Source organism: Dipodomys ordii, unplaced genomic scaffold (genome assembly GCF_000151885.1).
Source record: "Dipodomys ordii isolate 6190 unplaced genomic scaffold, Dord_2.0 Scaffold102, whole genome shotgun sequence".
Classification (NCBI taxonomy): Eukaryota; Metazoa; Chordata; class Mammalia; order Rodentia; family Heteromyidae; genus Dipodomys; species Dipodomys ordii.
Genome location: NW_012267318.1, coordinates 5,760,804 through 5,774,164, shown reverse-complemented (window position 1 = coordinate 5,774,164; position 13,361 = coordinate 5,760,804). Strand labels below are relative to the sequence as shown.

Genomic DNA, 13,361 nt, shown 5'->3' with positions numbered 1-13,361 from the left:
TATATGAACTTACGAAACATTAAGGATTTGTCAGCTTCATGCTACTAGTTCTGAGTTCCAACTGCTTTATCCCTTTTCTCTATTAGATGTAAGTAGCAAGTGAAGGCACTGCCTTAAATTTCTGCTGTTTCTTCTGCAATGGAGACAGGTTAGCAGATACACAATCCATATCCTGTCACTGTGAGAAAGGTAAGGCAGGTGCAATCAGTAATATCTGGCAGCAAGATGCTCTCTGAAACTGCAGTCTGGTTAACTGTTTTAAAGCAAAACAAAATACCCTAAAACTATGCAATCTGTTTTTGATTTGGGAGTATTTGATTTTTTAGTTCAAGTACTGAGATCATACTGGTCTCATACAAGGAATTACCTGGAAAGTTGTATTTTTCTTCTAGTCATGTCAACTGCAGGACGAAGAATTGAAATATCTTTTTTTACTTTTTTTTTTTTTTTGTTGTTGTTGTTGCTAGAAATGAGGCTTGAACTCAAGGCCTGGGCGTTGTTCCTGAGCTTTTCTGCTCAAGGCTAGTGCTCTACCACGGAAGTCACAGCCCCACCTATGTCTTTTTGGAGGTAAGGTTCTCCCAGACTTTCTTGCTATTTGAACCAGGATCCTTGGATCTCAGCCTCCTGAATAGTTAGGATTACAGGCCTGAGCCTTTGGTACCTGGTTCACTCTGACTTTTGAACAGAATGGAAATCTAGTCTGAATCAGTGCATTCATTAAGGAAATGATTTCATACAAAACCTTCTAAAGTAGGGACTAAACATTTAAGGAATTACCTGGGCCAAAATAATGAATCTTAAAAATTTTGTTTCAATTATATAATGTGAAAGAACAAGGTATGTTTATTTGATTTGTAAAATAGTACTAGTAGTGAACAGATTTAATAAAAAAATTTTAAACAAGAGTTTTTGAGTAGACAGTAAATAGTCAATTGTATGGTAGACAACTGAAATAAAAACACATCAATATAGAACAAAGCAAAGAATCCCTATGATATACAACACTTAGGTAAATTTGAAACTGTTTCAAGCCTTTTCGTGTTACACAAATACTGTGTGCACTTGGAAACCGTCTATGTCGTACAAAAACCAAGTTATTGTCACTTTCTCACATTCTTTGGTGCCAGCTTGGGGGTTCCCTTGTCCCCCCATCAGGGACTCATCTGCTGCTTTTTCTGTCCAAGGTGATCTTGGGTACTAGACGGAGTAGTCCTCTTGGATTCCCTGATGAGCAAGTGGCTTTCTCCCATGGAATCAGACACAAGGGATTGGGTATTTAACAATGCCAGTTCTTCATCAGCTATTGAGTCACGTTCCAAAAGAGAAATTTCATTGACCTTTTTAAACGGAGTCACCTGAGGAAAATTCAGTTCTTTCCTCTTCGTAGGTGTTCTGTGCTTGGTGCCACAACTCCGTGGTGGCTGAAACGCCTTCTGTGCGGCTGGAGAAACAAATGTACAAATGGGACTCACAGGGGGAGGTAAAGGCAGTCGAGTCAGGAAATCCAAGGCTCTTCTCTTCTTGCACGTTTTGGGGTCATCAATCTCTTTTTCCTCTTTATGTGAAGATTCTGAGATCATCTGGGCAGAAACAGGGTTGGGCAAACACTTTTCTTTTGGTGTACAAAGTGATAGATGACTCTGGTAATTTTGCTTGCTACTAGGAGAAGACTTATAATAAAACAAAGGCATAATCATAGTTATGTACTAGTATATAAAACAAAATCAAATTAACCGTTCCTTAATAATACTTAGCCATGCACATGCTAGCTGATGATTTTAAAAAACTTCGTATCAGGCTAGGTGCTGGTGGCTCACTCCTGTAATCCTAGCTACTCAGGAGGCCAAGTTCTGAGGATGGTGGTTTGAAGCCAGCTGGAGCAGGAAAGTCTGTAAAACTCTTATCTCTAATTAACCACCAGAAAACCAGAAGTGGTTGTCGTTCAAGTGGTAGAGTGCTATCCTTGAGCAAAAAGAACTCAGGGACAGTGCCCAGGCCACAAGTTCAAGCCTCAGAACCAACCAAAACAACATTTCATATCATTATTCCTATTCACAAAGTAAATTATTTTTCAGAAGAGGATAAAGATAGTATCAAAAAGCTGGAGGAGGGGCTGGGAAGGTGGCTCAGTGGTAGAGCGCTTGCCTTGCATGCATAAGGCCCTGGGTTCTATTCCTCAGCACCGCATAAGCAAAAAGAAAAAAAAAAGCCAGAAGTGGCGCTGTAGCTCAAGTGGTAGAGCGCTCACCTTGAGCTGAAGAGCTGAGGGACAGCACCCAGGCCCAGAGTTCAAGCCCCACGGCCGACAAAAAACAAAAAACAAAAAAAACAAATTTTAGAGAAAACTCAGGATTAAAAAAATGACAAGTTGATTAAATGTTAACATGTCAATGCCAATACATTCAGTCACCAAGGCCAAAGGATAGCAGATATACACATATAATGCTGGACTATACAGATTTGTGAAATCCTTCTGGAGGAAAATCTCACAATGCCCGCAAAGCTACAGATGCATTTAGCTTTCCCTGCACAGTAATCCCACTTGTAGCAATCTACTCTGAAGCCAAATCTCCAATAGTAATGTACACATGAACAAAGTTCATGGCTGGGAATGAACTGTCTGTGCTTCCTGTAGTGATTAGCTCATACAGGACAGTGTGGTTGGGTGAAGTAGGCTGCAGCCATTATACTATTAATAGTATATACACACAGTATGTACATGTATGTTTTATATATATGCTGTGTATATATGTGTATGGTATATATGACGGAATATATATATATATATGGTGTTTTGTTTTTTTGTCAGTCATGGCATGTGTGTGGGATATATATATATTTTTTTAAAGTTTTTTTATTGTCAGTTATGGGGCCTGAACTCAGGGCCTGGGTACTGTCCCTAAGCTCTTTCATTCAAGGCTAGCCTTGTACCACTTGGAGCCACAGTTCTCTTTCTGGTTTTTGAGTAGTTAATTGGAGATAGGAGTTTCATGGGAGACTTTTCTGTCTGGGCTGGCTTTGAACTGCAATCCTTGGATCTCAGCCTTCTGAGTAGCTAGGATTGCAGTTGTGAGCCACCAGCACCTGGATATATATTAAACCAGCATAACAACTGATTTACAGGATGTAGTATTAAGTGAAGAAGAAAGACTAAAACACGTTAACTTTGTAAGAAAGGAGACAGAAGAAAAGATGTGCACATGTACAACAGAGCAAAGAAATAGAGGAAGGCTAAACGAGGAGCGGAGGGACAGTACGTGGCAGGCGCAGGCAACACTGGTGAGTGAGGAGTAGGGTTTATATAGGTCTGACTCTTACAACCAGTTAATGGACTGTGGTTCTAGATCAGCTTAAAACTAAGATTAAATCAGTTTACATTTAGTTTCTTAAAGAGAACCAGTGTTCCGAAGAGCATTGGTTGATTCCAGGATTGGGGCAGGGAACATATGATGAACCTGGGATCTCAAGGGTTGCCCAAAAGCAGTAGTGTTCAAAACGTGAAGGAGGCTTGTCAACCTAAAAAGCTCAAACTCCTTCAAACTCAAATAATGTAAACAAGTCTTGCAGCATAGGTCGGAGCACTGTGCCAATGTCAACTTTGATTCTAGTAATTACCTCAGACAAGCAAGGTAACAGCAGATAGTGAGTGAGGAGTACCTGGTAACTGTTTTTGTAAGTTTTTCTGAATGTCCGGAATTAGTTCAGATATAAGATAGCTAGGTGTGGTGGCACATACCTATAATCCCAGCGTTCAGGAGGCTGAGGGAGGGAGATTATGAGTTCAAAGTCAGCCTGCGCTGACCCAGTTTCAAAAAAAGAGAAAGAAAAAAGAAAGAAAGAAAAAAGGGCTGTGAGCACAGACAGCTTGCCTAACAAGGCCGTGAGTGCAAACATTATTACTGCCAAAAAAAAGTGAAATTTCTAATGTCAAAAATGGGCAAAGATAAGCTGAACACTGGTGACTAATGCCTGTAATCCTAGCTACTCAGAAGGCTGAGATCTGAGTCTTGCAGTTCAAAGCCAGCCCGGAAAGGAAAGTCATTGTGAATTTCTTATCTCCAATTAACCACCAGAAAACTGGAAGTGGCGCTGTGGCTCAAGGGGAAGAATGCATGCCTTGAGCTGAAGAGCTCAGGGACAGCACCCAGGCCCAGAATTGAAGACCCATGACTGGGAAAAAAAAAAAAAGGAGGCAAAATGCTATTGGATAAGCCACAACAGCACTGCAGCACTGAGGCTAATGAAAGCTCTTGTTATTCTTGGCAGTAAGCATCTAATCCTTTAGGGTTTCTTACTCTGAAAGTTTCCTTTCCCCAATAAATGGTAGGAACAGAAGCACTGTCATTCTCACATAATGATTTATCACACTGAAACCTCTTACCTCCCACTTTATACATTTATTTAGTGAATCACTGCTTATAGATATATTTTACCAAACACATGCAGTTTCCTAATTTTGGAATCTGCCTTTAATTATATTCAAAATTTGATTGTATCACCGTCCTTCTCTCAAATGTCTTCTTTAAAATACCTTGTTTTCTCCAACCTTGAAAACAATATATGCTTACTGAAAAATATTTAAAATAGCACAAAGAATGAAAATAAGTATACACAGGGAGAGGTTCCTACTAGAATTAAACTGCATGAAAACTTTAGTTATTTCTCTAACCTCAATGCATCTTGTATGAATCATTCCATTAGGGAGAATTTTATTTTGAGGTAGGAATCTCACTAAGTTGCCCAGGCTGGTCTTGAAATCCAGAAACTCCTACCTCAGCCTACAGAGTAGCTAGGGTTACAGTCATGAGCCATCATGATAGTTCTGGAAGAAGTTTTTAACATACCTTTAGAATGTGGGATTAAATCATTCTGAAATCAAAAGAATAAGAAAAATGTTCTGTACTCTTATAGTGTGAGCTACTCTGAACGTGCACAAATTCTTGGTGGCTTTATCAATTCTTCATTCTAACAAGGCATGGGATCCCTGTCTCAGAATATATCTACAATGGACCCAGGTACAGATCCTCCAGTGTATCCCAAAGTCTCCACCATAAGGACAGAACTCAGGTATTTGTTCCTGCTGCTGCTGCACACTAGGGGAAACACCATGAGTTCCACAAACAGAGGAACCTATTCAGCAAATGGGATCTTGACTGGCCAAGCCTACCATTTTGCCACCAGCAGTGATTTCTACTACACAAAGAAAAGAAACTTCCATGGTGGAAACAGCACACAAGTGGTAACTAACCTTGACCAGCCCTCCCCTCAGCTAACATATAACACTAACCCAATTCAATGCAAGCGTCCACAGCTAGTTCTCCTCTATCTGAGCAGTGCTGAGGAACCAGGCCTTGTGGTTGAAAGTGGCAAAAGTTTTGCCACTAAGCTATCCTCCAGTCATTTACCCAGTGTTAAGAATTCTAGCAGGTGCTGGTGGCTCTCTTTAATCCTAGCTACTCCAGAACCCAAAATCTGAGGATGTGGTTCAAAGTCAGGATAGCAGAAAAACCCATGACATTCTAAGAAACCAGCAAAATATTGGACTGAATGCATGGGTCAAGTGGTAGAGTGAAAGCAAGAACATAAAGTGCTGTGTAAGTAAATAAACAAATAGGTAAGTAATTTCAAAATAACCAGAAAAAAAAGTTGGGAGAAATAGGTTTTGTAGGGAGTGGGTGATAGTGGGAGGGAGTTGGGCTAAAAGGAGGATGGAAGAGAATGAATATGATGAATATGAGAATGAATATAATGGAAGAGAATGAATATGATGAATATGAGAATGAAATAGATGATTTGCATAAATGAAGAGGACAATAAAACCTGTGAAACTGTTTTGGGAAGCAGGAAAGAGAAAGTGATAAAGATTGACTGGAAAACATTATAAACATGGGTGGAAAAGTAGCAATGAAATTCCTCCCTGTATAATAAAAAATAACCAACGAAAACAAGGGCTAGAGGTATGGCTCAAGTGTCAGAGCGTCAGTTCAATAAGCATGAAACAGTTTAAATCTCAGTACTATGAAAGAAAAGTAATAGAGGGCTGGGAATGTGGCTCCAGTGGTAGAGTGCTTGCCTAGCATGCATGAAGCCCTGGGTTCAATTCATCAGTACCAAAAAAGCTGGAAGTGGAGCTGTGGCTCAAGTGGTAGAATGCTAGCCTTGAGCAAAAAAGAAGCTCAGGGAGTCTCAAGCCCCAGGACTGGGGGAAAAAAAGAAAAGAAAAGGGAAAATAAAGGTTAAAAAGAGGTCTTATTCACATCACTAAGTTAGGAAAATTGCCAGCTGTTAGTTTCAACTAATTATTAAGAAAAGAAAGCTCAAAAGACAAGTTTTTCAAAAAGTTATGATTAAGCATGTTGTGCCTCACCTATTTTTTTCACAACAGAAACTACAAACCCTATTAGGTCCACTTCAGAACAAGGTGACTGAAAGTCTGGATCTAATAGTCTGCTGAACTGAAGGGGCTCTCTTGGCTGGTAAACTTGGAATAAGATTTCATCTGAAGCCTAAAGAAAACAAAACAAACATTCAGTATATGAAGATTCTATAAACAAATAGGAACTTATCAAAATTGAAAAGTTATAATGAAAGGACGGTACTGGTAATTGTTGATACTGAGTTCTTTTTGTTGCTGTCAACTGTATGTTGGCTCTTTCAGATTTGCATTTCGATTTTGATGTTGCAAGATGATAGATTCTGTATCTGTTTCCCTCTGTTAACAGGGACAGTACGGCTGATGATGGACGCCAGATGCTCAAGGTAACTATGGAAAGATGAAGAAGACACAATGGGAAGAACTAGTAATCATTTGGTTAAAAGTAAACATAGACAGATAATGAAGATTAAAATATTGGATTATTATTTTGTGAGTAACTGATAGCTGATTTGTGCCTTTGATACACACCGATTTTAGACTACCTGATAAGCAATCATTTCATTAAAGTCATATTTTAAATTAAGAAACTATAAAAACAAAAGGATAAAAGATAAAATAAAAACAAATTTGCATACTAACCTGCATCTCTTCCTTTTTTCCCATAGCTTACAATACACAACTTCCACACAGGTGTAACATCCCTTGATAAACGTTCTTCCACCTTTTCAGCAGATTCCATCGCCTTCTGGAATTCCAACTGGATCTGTGCTTGTTTTTTATCATTCAACATTTGTTTGTGATTATTCAAGGCTCTTAACTGCTCTTCACTGAAGTAACTCTGTGACCATTTAAACATTAAAATAAAGGGTAAACAAAGCAAAAAGTCCCACCTACTGTAACTAGACTGATTTAAGTAGGAATAAAATCAAACAGATTTAATTTTTTAAAAAGATTTTTTTTTTGTCAGTCATGGGGCTTGAACTCAGGGCCTGGGCACTGTCCTTGAGCTCTTTCACTCAAAGCTAGAGCTCTACCACTTTGAAACACATTTTCCAGTTCTTGAGTGGTTAATTGGAGATAAGAGTCTCACCGGGACTTTTCTGCCCAAGCTGTCTTCGAACTGGGATCCTCATCTCTCAGCCTCCTGAGTAGCTAGGATTTACAGGCGTAAGCCACCAGTGCCCAGGCAGATTTGGGTTTCTTAAGCCTCTCTATATAGACATACTCTAATCATAATCATAACCAACTACACAATAGATGGCTAACAATGAATGGACACTATTTGAGAAGATTTCTGTTTGGTATATGTACTCATTCATTTAATCCTCACAACATTCATGTGATCTGGGTGGAGGTTCTCTGATTACTATGTAAGTTGTTTCCATGCTACAGTTGATGACACTGAGGCACAGGGAATAAATGGCTGCACAGGACACAGGGAGAGGTTGACTCAAAACCCTTCATTCTTAGCTTCTGTAACAATTTAATAACTCGTCAGAAGGGTAGATATAATTTAAGAGACATGTGCTACAAGCACTTTTAGCTCTGCCTTTTCTCCTACTCAGGGATCATAAAAACTTTTAACAAAAATAATAAATGAATAGTAAAACAGGAAATGGAATCTAGACATTTAACATACTAGACTGCTGTTGTCATACACTTGAACATCTTCATGGAATATTCCTAAGGGAAGGGAGATGATACAATATTTATACCATATAGATGTCTTCCTAAATACATAGACAGTGTTTACTTTGAACATGAATTTTTCTTTTAATATGTATTTTGTGAAGGCCTACACATTCAGCATTACAGTTCTTTTAACAGGGCTATTTTAGAAATTTCTGGCTTTTTTCTCCTCTAAGAAGTATGATAATTTTATCTAACTCAAAATCTCAATCATATGTGTTAGAGCCTTAGAAATAACCTACTTTTTAAGTTTTCACTTGATAGCAGATGGGAAAAAACCCTAAGAAATGGGTAAGAATGGGGCCTTAAGAGGTAAGTTGCTAAGTTGGAGCCAGTGGTTCACACCTGTAATCCTAGCTAGGTTCAGAGGGCTCATACCTGTAATCCTACCAACTAAGGAGGCTGAGATCTAAGGTTTGAAGTTCAAAGCAAGTCTGGACAGAAGGCCATGAGACTCTTATCTCCAATTAACCACCAGAAAACTGGAAGTAGTGCTGTGGCTCAGAGTGGTGAGCACAAACTTTCAGTGCAGCAGCTCTGGGACAGTGCCCAGGCCCTGTATTTTTTTTTTTTAATTGTGAACATACTGTACAGAGGGGTTACAATTACATGGGCAAGATAATGAGTACATTTCTTATCAAGCATTGTAGCCTCCTCCTTTGTTTGCCCTTCACATCCCTTCCCAGCCTTCCCCCGCCCAGGCCATGTATTGAAGCCAATGACTGACAAAAAAAAAGATAAGTTGCTTATTCAGCTACTCAGTCTTCTAGATCTCATTCTGTCCCCTATTTCCTTCTTATAATATAGGTAAATGCCAAAAAAGGAGATCTGATATTTTGTTAATTTTTTGTAGACGAAACTATATGAGCTTCCACAAATAAAGCTTAAATTTAAGAGTTTTCCAGCAAGAATACTTACAGGCTTTAAAATGAGACTCACTTCTCACAGGACAAGTTCAAGTTGTTAAGACTGGAGAACTGAGGGAATTCTATTTAGATAGAACTGCTCACCTTACTGATGGAATACTAATTATTTTATAGTATACTATTTAAGAAAGTTGAAATTATTCATAATATGTATTAAATCATGAAGTAAATGAGAACAATAAATAATCATCAGTTTCCCTAACATGTACCATCCCTCTCTTATGTAGCAAATCCTTGAACTTTAAAATTTTTCTCTTTCCTTCCCTCCTCCTATATTGTTTTAGACATCAAGGTGTTGAAAGTTAAGAGGTATATTACATTTATTTTTTTTCCAGTTCTGGGGTTTGAACTCAAGGTTGGGGAACTGTCACTAAGCTTCTTTTTCTCAAGGCTAGCACTCTACCACTTGAGTCAACATCACTTCTGACCTTTTCCGTTTATGTGGTACTAAGGAATGGAACCCAGGGACAAGCACACTACCACTAAGCCACATTCTCAGCCTGGTATATTACATTTATATGGAACACTTACCTATTTGTTTTGTTGTTGTTGTTGGTTGTAGGGCTTGAACTTTGGGCCTGGGTGCTGTCCCTGAGCTCTTCAGCTCAAGGCGAGAGCTCTACCAATTGAGCCACAGTGCCAGTTCTAGTTTTCTGGTGGCTAATGAGCGATAAGTGTCTCATGAATTTTCCTGCCTGGGCTGGCTTTGAACCATGATCCTTAGACCTTAGCCTCCTGAGTAGCTAGGATTACAGGAGTGGGCCACCAGCACCCAGCTTATCTAATTTTTTATGTGGAATCTTTAGATATATTATCTAATTTGATCCTAAAGTATGATATTCTAGTCTCATTTTATAGCTACTTTGTTTCCAGTTTGCTTAGTTAATAAGCAATAAACCTGTGGTTCTAAAGCCCATGTTATTTCTAATAGTTCACAGCTTCTGAAAGATTCCCATTTTAGTATGCTTAAGGCATACCATGAAAAATCCTAAAACAAACTGAGAAAGAGATGAGAACAAAGAAATTAAGACCTTATAAGATCTTTGTTTTTATCTTTTTAAGCGTTTAAGTATATTTTTTCTTTCTGTCATCTACCTCTTACTCTCACCTGAAGGTAATCTGGGTCTGGTGCATTCCTTACTGCTTCATAAAGCTCTGCTCCATCCTGAAGAGCACGAACTTGCTGCCTTGATAGTACATGTGATGACATACTTGGTTTTGTCATGTTTTCTAGGAAAACAAAAAGCATCATGGTTGACAGATCTGAGGATCATGGTTTAAAGCTAGAGCAGGTAGGAAAGTCCATGAGACTCTTTTGTTGTTGTTGTTGGTTGTGGGGCTTGAACTCTGGGCCTGGGCACTGTCCCTGAGCTCTTCAGCTCTAGGCAAGCACTTGTACCACTTGAGCCACAGCGCCACTTCTGGTTTTCTGGTGGTTATTTGGCAGTAAGAGTCTCATGGACTTTCCTGCCTGGGCTGGTTTGAACCATGATCCTAAGATCTCAGTCTCTTGAGTAGCTAGGATTACAGTGAGTCACTGGTACCCAACCCATGAGACTCTTATCATTAATGTACCACCAAAAAAGTTGGAAGTGGAGCTGTGGCTTAAGTGATAGAGCAAAAAAGCTCAAGGACAATGCCCAGCCCCTGAGTTTAAGCCCCAAACAGGTGTGCAACATACACGCACATCCATGCACACACATGCACGCACACACATGCGCATGCGCGCACACACACACACACACACACACAGACACACCACTAATTAGTTAAAACAAAGACTGAAGAACAATGAAAGGTAGAAAGTCAAACAAAAGGACCCCAGGGGGAGATTAAAACATTAAAAAATAATAAAATCTACAAAATTTTCTTTGAAAAACTGAAACTATTGTAATTGTTCAGAGTTTAGAGTAATTTAGTTGAATGAATGGGTCTCTTGTTTAGTCATGAAAATAAGTTTCTTTAAAATGAAATACTAAAGCCAGGCGCCAGTGGCTCACGCCTGTAATCCTAGCTACAATAGGAGGCTGAGATCTGAGGATCGTGGTTCAAAGCCAGCCTGGGCAGGAAAGTCCATGAGACTCTTTATCTCCAATAAACCATTAGAAAACTGGAATTGGCACTGTGGCTCAAGTGGTAGAGTGCTCGCCTTGAGCTGAAGAGCGCAGGGACAACGCCCAAGCCCAGAGTTCAAGTCCCACGACAGACCCCCCCCCACCAAAAAAAACCTAAAAATCTAATCTATCTATAGACTTACATAGCTTATAAAGTTATAAATGTAAAAAGGGAATCTTCAACAAACAGGAAGATTTAAAAATGTATATTTATGTCACTTAAACATAAAAATACAGTTGGATTCTGGTGGCTCTGCCTGTAATTCTAGCTACACAGGAGGCTGAAATAGGAGGCTTATCTGCTTAAGCAGATAAAAACATGAGACTCCATCTCCAATTAAACAGTCAAATGGCAAGACTATAGGCATAGCTCAAGTGATAAAGCACCAGTGGTGAGCAAGAAAGCCAAGTGAAGCTGGGCACTGGTGGCTTACACCTATAATCCTAGCAACTCAGGAGGCTGAGACCTGAGGCTTGTAGTTTGAAGCCAGCCTGGACAGGAAGGTCTGTGAGACTCTCTCACCATCTAACCACTGCAAAGCCAGAGTGGAGGGAGGTGTAGCTTAAGTGGCAGAGTGCTAGCCTTGAGGAAGAAAAGAAGCTCAGGAGCTGGGAATATGGCTTAGTGGTAGAGTGCTTGCCTAGCATGCATGAAGCCCTGGGTTCGATCCTCAGTACCACATACACAGAAAAAGCTGGAAGTGGTATTGTGGCTCAAGTGGTAGAGTGCTTGCCTTGAACAAAAGAAGCTCAAGGACAGTGCCCAGGCCCTGACCTCAAGCCCCAGGACTGGCAAAAAAAAAAATAGAAAAGAAAAGAAGCTCAGGGACAGTGTCCAGACACTGAGTTCAAGTCCCAGGACTGTAACCAAAAAAGGAAAAAAAAATAACACCAAATGAAAGCGTGAGGCCCTGAGTTCAAACTATGGAGTGCATGCATGCACAGGCAGACACACAAAATTAAACATAAAAGCACGGACTTTTATTATGCAAGTTGATACTGCAGGGGTATTATGTTCTAGTTCCTTGTACATCAACACATCAAAACTAAACCCAATGAAAGAAGTATAGTGATATAATAAGGTAAGAACATTGGAGTTGGGGATGTGGTTTAGTGGTAGGTAGAGGAAGCCCTGGGTTTGATTCCTCAGTATCACATAAACAGAAAAAGCTGGAAGTGGCACTGTGGCTCAAGTGGTAGAGTGTAAATCTTGAGCAAAAGAAACTCAGGGATAGTGCTTAGGCTCTGAGTTCAAGCCCAGGACTTGAAAGAAAAAAAAAAAAGGCTTATTGGAAAGTAACCTGATATTCTCTCCGTCATTGCTCTTTTTTTCCTAATATCAAAAACAGATTCTCTAGATATGTGATTCCTGAAGCTTAAAAAAGACTTTGCTTAAGGTTCTGAAGAATGCTGAAGCATGTTACTTTTTACTCTCCAAGACAATTACTAGTATCTGAAAGCTTTATGCTTTGAAAGAAGCAAAGACAGATAATTCAGAATCAGTTCAGTGTTATTTCTGAAATATATAATAATATTTATAAATAAAATTCAGAGGTAGAATTAAGAGAGAATCTATTTCTCAAAGACGATATGTTTAGTAATAAATATTAAATTAGAAGTCTCTATAATTTTCTTCTTTTTGTTCAAGACTTGGACCTGATATTGAACTAAGAAACTGAACTAGGTATCTGATGTTTTTGCTCACTGGCTGACATTCTATTACCTGAGCCATGCCTCCAACCCCATTGGTTGTTTTTATTCTCTGAAATTGGGACTTGAACTCAGTATCTGATGCTTTTGTTGTTATCGTTGTTGGTCATAGGACTTGAACTCTGGGACTGGGCACTGACCCTGAGTTATTCAGCTCAAGGAAAGTGCTCTACCACTTGATCTACAACACCATTTCCTGTTTCCTGGTGGTTAACTGGAGATAAGGGTCTCATGGACTTTCCTGCCTGGGATAGCTTTGAACCGAGATCCTCAGATCTCAGCCTCCTGAATACTTAGGATTACAGGCGTGAGCCACCAGTGCCTGGCTAGTATCTGATGGTTTTGCTCATTGCTTACACTCTACCACATGAGCCATGCCTCCAACCCTAAAACATTTTTTTTTTTTTGGGTCTGGTCATGGGCCTGAACTCTGGGCCTAGGCGCTGTCCCTCAGCTCAAGGCCAGTGCTCTACCACTTGAGCCACAGCGCCACTTCCGGCTTTTTTCTTTTTTCTTATGTGGTGCTGAGGAATCGAACCCAGG

The 13,361-nt window shown here is 39.6% G+C and overlaps 1 protein-coding gene across 1 annotated transcript in view; it reads right to left on the bottom strand.

Annotated features, from left to right (window-relative positions):
- Nucleotides 1-823: 823 nt before the first annotated feature.
- The window catches only part of Brca2 (breast cancer 2, early onset), a 76,401-nt gene continuing 63,863 nt past the window's right edge, over nucleotides 824-13,361 (bottom strand). The window contains 7 exon segments of the mRNA XM_013027268.1: nucleotides 824-1,169; nucleotides 1,172-1,673; nucleotides 5,023-5,096; nucleotides 6,371-6,509; nucleotides 6,603-6,766; nucleotides 7,019-7,217; nucleotides 10,103-10,224. Of these exon segments, the coding sequence (XP_012882722.1) occupies nucleotides 1,045-1,169; nucleotides 1,172-1,673; nucleotides 5,023-5,096; nucleotides 6,371-6,509; nucleotides 6,603-6,766; nucleotides 7,019-7,217; nucleotides 10,103-10,224 (1,325 nt within the window). The 3' untranslated portion in view covers nucleotides 824-1,044.